At 40.4% G+C, this 12,901-nt stretch overlaps 1 protein-coding gene across 7 annotated transcripts in view; it reads right to left on the reverse strand.

Moving 5' to 3' along the window:
• The window catches only part of Cadps (calcium dependent secretion activator), a 446,274-nt gene that overhangs the window by 121,908 nt on the left and 311,465 nt on the right, over positions 1-12,901 (reverse strand). For all 7 annotated transcript variants that reach the window (XM_070018866.1, XM_070018868.1, XM_070018865.1 and 4 more), the window contains exon 13: positions 11,543-11,730. In XM_070018866.1, the coding sequence (XP_069874967.1) occupies positions 11,543-11,730 (188 nt within the window). The remainder of the gene's footprint in view (positions 1-11,542; positions 11,731-12,901) is intronic.

Here is a 12,901-nt window from a genome sequence, read left to right on the forward strand (position 1 = left end):
ACATTAGCAAGGTAATGAGTCCATTTCCTGTCCAGTATTGTTACCCCTCCTTTGTTTTCCCCCTACCATCCCTTCCCTCCCTCCCACCTCCTCAACTCCCTCAATTCCACCCTGACCCCCGACAAAGTTGTAAAGTTTGTTTTTAACATAGTGTCCTGTACATCTCATCGTTACACTGGGTCATCCTGTATTCTTATTTCAGCATGTTGTTATTTCCCTTCCCCTCCCCAAATTAGAAAAATGTATACACAAGCTGCAGGAACACTGGCATCAAATACAGTGACAAGAGGGGTTATGCCATGGCTATTCCTCAAGTCTTTGCTTTTTTAGCATTGTTGTCAGCCAGCTGCTTCCTTCTCTTCCTCTTTCTCCTCTTCCCCTGCCTCCTCTCTCTTCTCCTTTGCCTCCTACCCATCTTTTTCTTCCTCTTTTTCCTCCTTTTTCTTTTTGTGACATTACTAGGGTTTGAACTCAGGACCTCATGCATTTGCTTAGCTTTTCACTCAACATTAGCCCTGTATTACTTGAATTATACCTCCACTTCCAGCTTTTTTTCTGGTTAACAGAAGAGCCTCATGAACTTTTCTATTCAGATCTCAGACTCCTGAGTAGCTAGGCTTACAGGTGTGAGCCACTGGCTTGTGGCTATATTACTACTTCTTAATTAGCTCCAGTTTACCCTCCTTTTCCTTATATTCTTCTCAGTATTATACCAAAAAAACTCCCTTTGATTACATAAGTTTTATTACTTACATGATGCAAACTCACAAAGTGCATACTCCTTCCTTATACTCTGATTTTAGTAGAAGTGTGGATGCCTTTGAACCTAGCTTTAGGAACACACACACACACACACACACACACACACACACACACACACGTATGCATGCACAGAGAGAGAGAGAGAGAGAGAGAGAGAGAGAGAGAGAGAGAGAGAGAGAGAGAGAGAGAGAGAGAGAAAGACAGAGACAGAGAGACAGAGACAGAAAGAGAGAGTAGGCCCTGGTCTCTAGTTCTACCTAACTGCACACTGGCTAACAACTCACTTCTCGTATATCATGATCCTGCAAACTTGAGACAATATGCAGGTCAAGTGCAGTCATTTCTGGAGCCAAGCTGAAGACCGGAAGCTTTCCCACCTGCAGGCCATGGCTGAGGCCAGAAGTGGGTCTCTGAGGCCTGAGTAGACTATATCGTATGTGACATGGCGCACATCTCTGGAATCCACCTTTCAAGTTTTCGGCAAACCATTTTCTCACTGTCCTTCACAAAGTTGACATTTTCGGCAGCATGAGAGGAAAGATGTCATGTCGGCTGCTCTTCAAGTCCTTGTCACCGTGGTTAGCACCAGTTCTGTCATCTTTACTCTCCTCACAATCTCCCATCTTGAGCCATGTCACAAACAATAATATATCCAGAGTTGCATTTTTCTTTTTTTTCCTTCCTATATACATATATAATCAAATGGAAATGATCATAACCAAGCTACTCATCCTTTGATGTGTAGATATGCAAATTGTTCTCCTTTTCTCCCAAATTTTGAGCTACAGCTTAATGTCTATTGTAGAATGAATTCAATGCAACTGAGTGCTGAGTGTTTTTTTTTAATACAAACTGTCTTATTCTGATATTTGAAATTAAGTGCAAACAATCTACTTAAAGATATAATATTTTGTGCAAGAACCTGACCTCTCTGGAATCACTAAATTGTCTGTCATTACACATGCAGGTGAGCACACAGACTCCTGACATTTAATTATCCTGTGAGCATGACTTTCCATATCATGTTGAAATCCGGGCCACAAATCCTTCTTTAGAAAGGTAAAGATGTCTTTTCAAGAAGATCACAGGCAAAATTAATTCCAAGAGTGCAGTGATTAATATGTTTTGATATTACATCTGTTTGGTGATTAAGTGTAGAACCCAGGTGTAAAAAAGAAGCAGATGAATTTAACAGAAGAGGAAAAAGTATCTGGTCCACCACACTGCACACAACCAGCTTTAAGCCTCTAAGCATTACCAGCAAGGGGTAAAACTCCAGCTGAAGAGGGAATATACTTCCATCTCCAAATGCAAATGTCCACATATGCTGGTACAGGCACTGTAAACATGATATATTCTCTCTCTCCAAATGGATGCATGCCTACAGACCGCATTATGGATCCATGAAAATGTCCTTAAACAAGCATGGTAACTGAATCCTACTTGCTACTGAGTTGTTCCAGCCCAGAAACATGAGAACTTAAAGGGCCAGGACAGGACAGAATATTTCACATGTTCCTGCAAAGTTCCCTGTAGAAGATACTCACACCAAACACTCTTCCCCTTTTGATTTTTTCATTTTAAATTAACTTCTCCTGACAATTCTTTATCCTTCCGATTTTTACAGTGATACCTCTGAATTTAATCCTCGGGTGGAACATTTTTCCTTTGTCTGTTTCAAGCACTTAATAACTACAAATTCAAGATCGCACCAAAGCATTATCCCTGCAAAAGGAGACATCCCTGCTTGCTCATGTGGATGGTTTGTATAATCCTAGGTTCATTATAAATTATAATTAGGACTCTCACATCCTAGAGTCATTGCTTCATTATGAAAGCCAGCCTCACTCCTTCCTTCTCTTTTCCTTCTAGCCCAGGCCTTTTCTAATTATGCCCTGGTGCCCTGGGGCTCAGACACGCTGCTAAAACAAATATATCAAAGTGTTTGTATCACAAAGAGTAAGATGGAAAGCAACAACAAGCAGTTTCTACACCATAACAAGTGTGCGTTACAGCTTCTTGGGATTAGATATTAGGAAGTTTCAAAAAAAGAAGCTTAAGGGAGCAACTATGTACTAATGAGGGGGAGTTTGACTTATGTACATTTTATCTAACCATAATGTTAAAATGTGAGAAGGTTCATTTGCCCTATTATAAGGGAGGGAGTGGTTAATAAGTTTCTTTCTACTGATGGTCACCAAAAATGTGGATGCTATTGGCATCAAAGTGGCTCAAGCTTGGTCCATGTACTAAATGAAGCAAGAATTCAACAAATGATTAGAGAAATGATAGAAAAATGTGGGAAAGTGCATTTTTCCCAAGAAAAGGACCAGCTTTACCAACTTCCTAACTTTGTACTTCACAGATAGTTTTTCCCCCTCTGAAGAATAAGAGAAGAGATGGGTTGATTTCTAGGCAAATACTCTCAATAAAAGCTTTGGGTTTCACTTGGAGTAAAATATGTGTCAGACCTTTGATTGGTCAAGCCAGTGTCATGGGGGCTCTTAGGTTTTTAACCTCTCTGCTGAAGTGGTAGGGCATTTCAAAGTCTGGTTTTGACTCAGTGATTTCAATGATCACAGGTGAGGATAAAGACACATTGTTGGACTTTTAGGTTAAAAAAAAACCTTTTACTGGATAGTTTTCTATCAGCCATTAAAGAAATACATAATTCAATACATTTCATGAGATTTCACGTTTGAGTTGGAAAAACTTATTGTTATCATGGGGGCAAGTTTCCATCCCAAAGAGACTTGCATGGTTCGAAAGAGAAAAGCACCAAAGAAAAATTTTCCTTAGTTCTCTGGGATGTGAAATTGGCTTGGGATCTCCACTAGAGATTGTTTGTCCTATTTGTCTGTTTGTTTTTACGTTTTTAATTTTAGGATTTAGAGAACATGACTCACCTATGTACAGCGACAAAACCTATGCTGAGCTGGAAAAACAATCTGAGATGTATTCATGTTCCCAAGTAAAACAATACCTTGTGTCAATGTATGAGAACAAGAACGTACCATCCATACTTGCTGCTGTATAAATTACTCTGCTCTGAGCTCCACAAATTGCTATTTCTGCTACATAGTCTTGTTTTTCCTCTTTGGGGAAAGAAGAGTTAAAAAGCACCACACATAAGGTGTGTGTGTGTGTGTGTACTATGTGACCAAGGCGGGGGGGGGGGGGGGGGGGGGAGGGACCAGAGAGACAGAGTCAGATAGGGAGGGGGAGAGAGAGAGAGAGAGAGAGAGAGAGAGAGAGAGAGAGAGAGAGAGAGAGAGAGAGAGAGAGAGAGAGAGAGAGAGAGAGAGAGAGAGAGAGAGAGAGAGAGAGAGAGAGAGAGAGAAACAGTGCCAACACCCCCTACATTGCTGGTAAGCATCCACAAGAAAAGAAACAAATGAGAAATAAGAAGAATCATTATGTGACAGGGATTAAGTGGGGAGAGATATTTGGATAAACCAGTGGTTGTGGTTCAGGGGAGAGTTGTAGAGTCCTGAGCCCTGACAATGGCATTGAAGAGAGGGCAAAATGGAGGGACTCGAGTTGCTTAATAGGGAAAGGATTTGAATTGTGACAGCACGCTCTGATGGAGGAGTTTAGGATGGCTTCTGAAGTTCTGTCTTGGGTGGCTGGGTAGATGGAAGCACTCACTGACTTTTGGGCCCTGCTAGAGCAACAGAGGAGAAAAGCGAGTTCTGTTTGATTGGTAGCGCCTCAAATCCTAACCCACATGATTTACATAGGCTCCGAACATAGGCTCTAAAGACATCTCCCCAAAGAATCTTTGGATGCCTTTTCAGAGAATTTTTAGAATTCATGCCCTCTTACATCTGCTTGCAGACTCATTCATCTACGCAGCTTACTTTGGATTGGGGCGGTTGGCATTATGGATTTGTTAATTGCTGATACAATGTACTTTCTACACAGGCCATATGTGAAGAGCAGCACTGGCATTCAAAAAATGTTAAATAATAATGTAAATGAGAAAATTTTCCAATCGCAATAATAAAGGGATCCAAGGAACATTGACGCAACTTGCAATCATCGGAGCTGTGTGCTTGCCTTGTCCCTGTGGGACAGTGACCAAAGTGATGCTAATCTAAATGTCATCTAGAAAGAATACTAAAAATATTATGGTGAAAATTAAGTACTGCAACCTTAGGAGCTGATTTAGAAATGAGAAGATATAGCAATTTACATCTGTGGGTTTTATGATCGCCAAATGCAACCAGCTGAACATGCTCACATTTTTCCCCCCTCTTCCTTCTCTCTGTCTTTTGAGAAAAAAAAAAAAAAACCTGGTTTCAAGAGTTGGCCCAAACTAATGTTCCCTCAATTAATGTAATTTAAAGCTTTGCTATATATTAAACTCACTTGAGATTTTAAGTTGATGATGCTTAGGCGAGATCAATCAATCCCAGATTAAATCAGAATGTCAGCAGGTGGGGTCCAGTTATCAACATCACTCTTAAATGTGCAGTCAGGTTTGGCTACCACCACCTTAAATCACTGTGATCTGAAGATCAAGTATCTTAGAGATACGGGGTATTGGTATTTAAAATGTAGATTGCTGATTCCATCTAGTAACAAACAAATTATTTGTGGAGGGGATCCAGTTCTCTGCATTTTAACAAACACCCCATGGGATTTGCCTGAACCTTGGAGAGTGAGAACCACTGCCTGAACGGAATATAGAATATTAGTAGTAACCTTTAGGCACAGCCTAAGTCTGTTTAAAGGAAAAAAACAACAACAAGGAAATAGGAAAAAAATTAGTCCATCACCTGGGAGGTTGATTTAAATAGTTTCTTAACCTTGCACGGGGCTTTCCTCGGCATTGGGGGTCTGGTAGTAACCCTATGGCCTCTACCTACTAAATGACAATAGCGTACTTGTGGAAAATCAGTATCTGCAGACATTGCTCACAGTCCTCTGTGTGTGGGTGAGATCAGCCCCAAGTGGAGAAACATTATTTTAAAAGATGCCAATGTATGAATAGATCTGTAATGACCAGTACTTAAATGATAAACACTGGGTATCTTCCTGATGGGCCAGTGTGTCCATTTTTTATTAAATGGATTAATTTGTTGTTGTTTGTTTTGGCATAGGTATCATGGCTTAAAGTCAGTAACTTGAGTTTAAGCTGTCAATCAGTTTAAGGCTTGTTTGCTCTACCACATGGGCTATACCTCCAGTGTAGTGTTGTACTGATGAACTGGCAATGGACTCTCAGACTTTTCTGGCTCTGAACTGTAATCCTCTGATCTTAGCTTCCCAAACAGCTAGGATCATGAGCCATCAGTGGCCATGAGCCCACCAGTATCTTATAGATCATACTGGGTTTGATTTATGCTCATACTTTTTCATGGAGATGTGGCACAGATTTTCAGAGGAAGTAGGAGAAATAATCATTGGCATCTGAACAGCAATCAATAATTTCTAGCTGTAGCAGGGCATGGCTTTGTCTTTACCTTTGGGTCTGCTAAATTAATAATCAATTTTTAAGAAGCATTTTAAAAAATTTAATATGAGGGGCTGGGAAGGTGGCTCAGTGGTAGAGCGCTTGCCTTGCATGCATGAGGCCCTGGGTTCGATTCCTCAGCACCACATAAGCAAAAAAAAAAAAAGCCGGAAGTGGCACTGTGGCTCAAGTGGTAGAGCACTAGCCTTGAGCTGAAGAGCTGAGGGACAGTGCCCAGGCCCAGAGTTTAGGCCCCATATGGACGCCCCCGCCCCCCGCCAAAAAAACCAAATTTAATATGAAGCTAGTTGTAAGCTGACAATGGGAATTGGCTTAGTCAATGGGAATTGGCTTAGTCATTCGGTTAAATTCAGTTGAAGAGCAACTTGTTCAGGAGTCACAGATTTTCTTTCCTATTCTGTTCAGTCTTCTCTTCTGTCCTTTTTGCTCCTTCCTCTTCCTCCATCTCACTTTCCTTCTCTTCTTCCTTCTCCCTCTCTCTTTCTTTCTCCTCCTCTGGTTGTTTCGACAAGGCTAAAATTCCTGGGTGGACTATGTTGATTTTGGATATCTTTTGCCTTCAAATGGACAACAAATTAACTAATTCTGATGAATGTTGTAGCTTTGCATCTGGAAACACTGAAATAAACACCAAATGACATCTTGTATCATATATAAGTGCCAATCCTGGGTGGGTAGTAAGGTTGAATGGTTAACAAATCTAAGTTTTGAAGTTAGTCTATTTATGTTTGAGTCATGTTTATGTTGCTATTTGTTGTAGGGCTTCAGGCAAATGCCTGAATTTACTTGAGTCTTAAGCCATTAGAGGAAGGAAAGAATGTTACTTATCTCACAGGGATATAATGAAGATAAAATATGTCAACTGCACTTCATATAGTGCTTAGCATTTCACAAATACTTATTACATGGTGGTAATTATTCTTATTTTCATTGAACCATATTTATGAAACATGATGATGGCCACTGTATTTTTTAATGTAAGTCACAGAAGAAACATTTAGAGGTTAAAGAGAAATTATAGATACTATGATTCAATCTTCAGTGAAGAGATGAGAAAATAAAAGCTCAGAAATGAGATAAAATACTCCCAGGTTTAAAAAGAGCAGTTTCTTACACTCAGGTCTTTACAATCTAAGTTTAGTACTGATGTAGTTTAATAAGGAAGAGCTTTGGACTTAATCTGTTTTTGCTACTTAAATTTCCAGATATTCATTTTTATTACATGTAAAACATGCAAAAATGGTTAGTCTGAAAAGCTTATAGCAAATTAGAGAATGCTTAACAGCACTTTCTATTTAATATTGTCATTTCTTCTTCACTAAAAAAAAATGCAATGCAAACACAGACCCTGTCAAAGCACTGGTCAATAACCCCTGGGATACCCTTTTCATGGCAAAGGAAATAGGTCAGGCTTGAGCCCAGACTGCTTTCAATAGTGGCCATTTCTCTCTGCTTTGCAGCAGAAAGTAAAGCAGCACATTGGACACCATCCATGGCAGCTTTTTCATTTAATTTCACTTAAGTTGTCATTCAGTTAAGCTGACCTTCAGGTATCTTCAACCTTCTCTACCCACTTTGTTACCATTTGCAAGGAACTGATTTCTTGTGATCTGATTTCTCGAGTAAAAATGGAACCAGAAACTCTACTTCTATATGTGATGAGGGAGAGGGGTACAGTCACATGGAATTAGGGTTCTTGTTACCCTTACTCCTGGACCCAAATATTCTGACTGACAGCCTGCCATGTTTTCCTGGAAAGCCAAAGTGTGCATTTTCATCTGCTCTCTCTACACATGAACTGATACATCTCAGGGTTTAGGAATATTCAGTGAATAAATTCATAACGGAGCAGTAAGCATACGTGCTGATATATTCTGGGTACCCTGGCAATGCTAGAATCGGAATTATTGGTTCCTAAACCTTTAGCACCAAAACTTTAAAGTGTCCATGTTGATTTGGGGTCGCAAAGGTAGAGAATGAGGAAGAAGGACACAGGGACCACACCGGAAATAAAGAGTAAATGTGATCGAAAAGGGGAAAATAAAAGCTACCAATCTGCCAATGTATCATTTAACAAAGAGAGCACTCCTAAAAGGATAAGATAAAAAAATGTTAGTTTGAAAGTACCTTGAAGATGGCATCCACATTTAATCGCGTCTCTAATAACAGCCATTCATCTAGTAGTAGGCTTTAATTTTGTATCACTACTAAAAATAATTATCTGAGATGATTTCTTTTTATGGTATGACTGTTTAACTGAGGGGAGGTGGTGGCTGGAAATGACAGACTATTATCGATGTGTAGCCCTACTTGACGCCAACCCCCGGCATTTATTCTCTTAACAGACTTTAGAATTATAGAGCACAGGCTGCTTATTATGAAAGATTCGGTAAGGTACCAAACCCCTAACAAATTGCCACTAAAAAAAAAGCAATCTGACTCATAATTCTGTTTACATATTGCTCAATTAGTCTTTTCAATATGAACATGCTTAAAAAAAAAGTTTCTGAACACCTGACTTAATGTTAGACCCAAAGCACCATATTTTTTTGCCCATTGCTAGGCTGTTTAGTTAAAAAAAAAATCACCTTTGAAAACCCTTAAAGGAACAGAGACTTGAGTACATAAAAGCTTGCTGTTTGCAAATGCAGATGTGATGACATGAATAAAGGGATGGGAAAAGGTCAAAGGCATTGCAAAACACACAAGTCAATAGGCAGGTACCCTCTTACCTTTTGGGTTCTTGACTTGACTGGATTTTGGACTCTTTTCTTTTTTTGGATTCTCTTTTGGTATCTCTTTTAGCCTCTGGTTCCGGTGAGGAGGGAGGTTTTCTCCCTTCAGAGTTGGTATATGGCAGTAGCCCACTAAGGTACGCATGCATTTGTTGACTTTGGAGAGGGGGGTGGTGACATGAGACATGCAGAGTGTGGCCAACCCCAGGAGAATCAAGAGCATACATCCATGCACAAACAAAAGAAAGAAAAGGAAGGATATATCAAAAAAGCAAAAGCAAATGCATTCAAACTAAAATAATAAGCAAAAAAAAAGATGTAAACTTGCATAAGGAAAATCAGAACTGAAAAGAAAATAAGAAATCCAAAACTGTTTCCATGACAAGATGTATAAACCTAACTGTGAATCAAGTGGCAGTCTTACAATATGAAATCCAGACAATGTGTATCATAATTCATGATGATGTTTACCAGGGAGTTTACAAAAACACTTCATTATTTTATAACACTTTCTTATTCAGTAACATATGTAGAATACAGTGTGACAACCCAGAGAATATAATGCAACCACTCTCTCTCCTCTCTCTCTCTCTCTCTTTTTAAAGAATTCAGTCCAACAGGCTGTAACAGATAGTCATCAAAGTGTACATATTTATATAAAAAAAGAGAAGTATGCACAGATACCCCCCAGGTATCAGAGTTTCCATGAATATCTTTTGTGCAAATAAAAGGTCCTGTGTGAGGCTATGAAATCTTATAACAATAGAAGATAAAGATAACCTTGTTGCCTATGAAATATTCAAACCTACAATGCTATTGTTATCTAGCTCTAAATGTTGAAGTTGCATTTCATAAAAATCTACCGGCGCCAGAGAGAGGAAAAACACAGAATGCATCCCACAGATATTTCAGAGCTAAATGCCTTGCAAATATGTGGAGCACTGACGCAGCTGATTCAAAAGGAAGGTCCCCAGCTCAGGATTCTCTTCACGTGGATTTTCCCAAAGCAACAACTTATTCATCGGAGGCTAGCTTTCCAAAGCCACCTAGCTTTGCTCTGGCTGTGCCTTCCCTGGCTGTTAGTTGCGGTGCTTTGGGATAATGTAGACTTATCTTTATACTAATGTCAGGCTACATACACTGGGATGGCAAACTGACTGTGGCAGTGTGGAAATTTATTCCATGTCCCAGAGCCAAATGGCAATGTTCTTAAATTATTTGCTGCTTTGCATTATTCAGAACATGGATCATTTTCTTCAGGAGCTGAGCAAGGTCGATAGAGAGTACTGTAGTACAGAATCAGGAGACTTGATGTTCTGGTCTTGTCTAGAAAATCTACCAAATGAGGGGGTTGTTGGGCTGTGATCACTTCAGTTGTTCCCACCTCTGTGGTTGCACTCTGTGAGTGTTGTAGGCATCTTTGCCTTCCAGCTTCACCTAGCTTGCTTCGGCTCTCAAAATGTACTTGGCTTCCGCACTCTGCAGGGCAGTTATACATGCTGTTCCTTTTGCCTGGAATCCTCAGCTCCTACGCACACTTTGGTTCTCAGCTCCTGCATCGCTTCCTCAGGGAGGTCTCCCCTGCCATCCTGCCATTCCATCTGAGTCACGTACCTTATTAAATTCTACCATGCAATGCATTGCTTCTTCTCAAAGCACCAATCTCAATTTAACTCCACGCTGGTTTGGTGACTAGTTTTTACTCACCATTTATACTGAATGTGTACCACGTCTGACACCAAGCAAGCAATCATTAAGTACTAACAAAAACAAAGAATTATTAAGACCTCGATGTGTTCTAAGCTTTTCCTTTTCTTTCTTTCTTTTTTTTTTGGTCGGTCATGGGGCCTGAACTCTGGGCCTGGGCGCTGTCCCTCAGCTCTTCAGCTCAAGGCTAGTGCTCTACCACTTAAGCCACAGCGCCACTTCTGGCTTTTTCTGCTTATGTGGAGCCGAGGAACCAAACTCAGGGCTTCATGCATGCAAGGCTAGCACTCTACCACTGAGCCACCTTCCCAGCCCCTCTAAGCTTTTTCTTCTCTTTTAGTGGTTCTGGGGTTTGAACTCATGGCCTGCCATATCCCATCCCTTGTTTCTTTATTTTTTAGATAAAGTCTCATTTTTTATTTTTTATTTTGCCTGAAGTCAGGCCATGAGCCTCCTACTTCTGCCTCCTAAGTAGCAACACCATGCATGGCTACTCAGGGCATCTTGATGAGCTCTTAATATCCACTTGCATGCTTTCAGCAACTATGTGAGGATACTGTCATTCCCACTGTACAGAAGAGAAGTGTGGCACAGAAGGCATAATCACCAATAAGGACCATTAGTAGCAACATAGAGGAATCATAATTTTAACCCAGATTGGTTCAACTTAAAAAAGATACATCCTCTTCGCCATTTCTCTATAGTATCTAAAATTCTTTGTGTGTGTGTGTACACATACGCGCACACACGCGTGTGCACATGCTACTGGAGGGGGCCAGAGATGGCTCACAAGTGAAAGATAATCTATAGAGCAGGACCAGTCACAAACCATGAGAGATACCTGCAGATTCATGCTTACCTATTCCCATGGACATGGGATGCACAGAAGGCAAAGCTGTAGTGAAGGAGGGTGGGGTCGATCATGGCGCCATTTTCTGCCCGTTCCAGCAAGTCTCTGAGGTAGCAGAGATGTCGGTGACACCCTCGGACTCCATTCCGGGCACAATACTCATCTAATACGAACACCTGGCCAGGACTGAACCAGCCCTGTATAGGGAAGAAAGGAGAGACTTTCTTTTAAATACAGGTGGTTATTCTGGAAAGCTGCTAGGGTTGAAAGTAGCTTGAGAAAACACTGGAAAACAACCTGTGCTTATTGCATGGTGTGTGATATCTGTTTGAATTAGTACAGCAGATTAGTGAAGGAAATTCTGCTATTTGGGGTACAGTGTTGGGGAATTGAGTTCAGGGCTGGCCTGGAATTTTGTAGTTAGGTGGTAAAGCTGTATCAGCAGAGAGAAGGATTCCAGAAAGATTCAACCAGGGCTCCACTACTGAGCCAGGTATCTTAAAGAATTGGCCTGAGGCTATAGCAAAGTCTTGGTTACTGATAAGAGAAGAATCAGCTCCCAAGGGACTTGAATTGCTATAGTACTTCCTGCTTGATGAAGAATTTTCAGTTGAGCCATCTAGCAACCTTGTGAGATAAACAGGATGGGCTTCTCTTCCTTTTGGAGAAAAGAAATGCAAACGGGGGCCAAGAAACTCACACAGATTATGCACAACGGAGTCAGGACTCAAATCTAGCTCTGCTATATCCTAAGCCTTCTCATTCTGTTACACAAAAGAATATGAGTTGGTCTACATACGTGCCGGGACCTCATAAATCTTTCTACTTTCTGCAATTTTAAAAGGAAAGCAATAACATAACCTTAGAAAAAATTGTATAATTCAACTAAGTAAAGCAGATTTGATTCTGTGAAACTGAGGGGAGCTTTTTGTGGTGTGGTTTAAGAGGGTTTTTTTTTTTCCCTGCTGGTAATTATTTGTTTTCTTCGTATTTATTTGCTTGCTATGAGACTAGCCCAAACTCTGCTATAAAAGAGAATCCAGATGGAATCTGATTAGGAGTAGATTCAGTGCCATGATAGGATACAAATTGCCACTTCTGTCATGTGCTTGGGAAAACAGGAGCTCAGAAAGGCCACATGATTTGCCACTCGGGGTCGCCCTTGGGCAGAGCTTGAAATCAAATCACACACACACACACACACACACACACACACACACACACACACACACACACACACACACACACACATACATATACATATACATGTGCATATATATTTTCTGGTTTCAGTGCTGTTCTGAAGTAAGAAATAAATCCGTGTAGCTGGTACTTTGCAAATTGGAAATTTGGGGCCGTTTTAAACAT

Source organism: Dipodomys merriami, unplaced genomic scaffold, assembly GCF_024711535.1.
Source record: "Dipodomys merriami isolate MVZ:Mamm:240054 unplaced genomic scaffold, mDipMer1.0.p SCAF_13, whole genome shotgun sequence".
Classification (NCBI taxonomy): Eukaryota; Metazoa; Chordata; class Mammalia; order Rodentia; family Heteromyidae; genus Dipodomys; species Dipodomys merriami.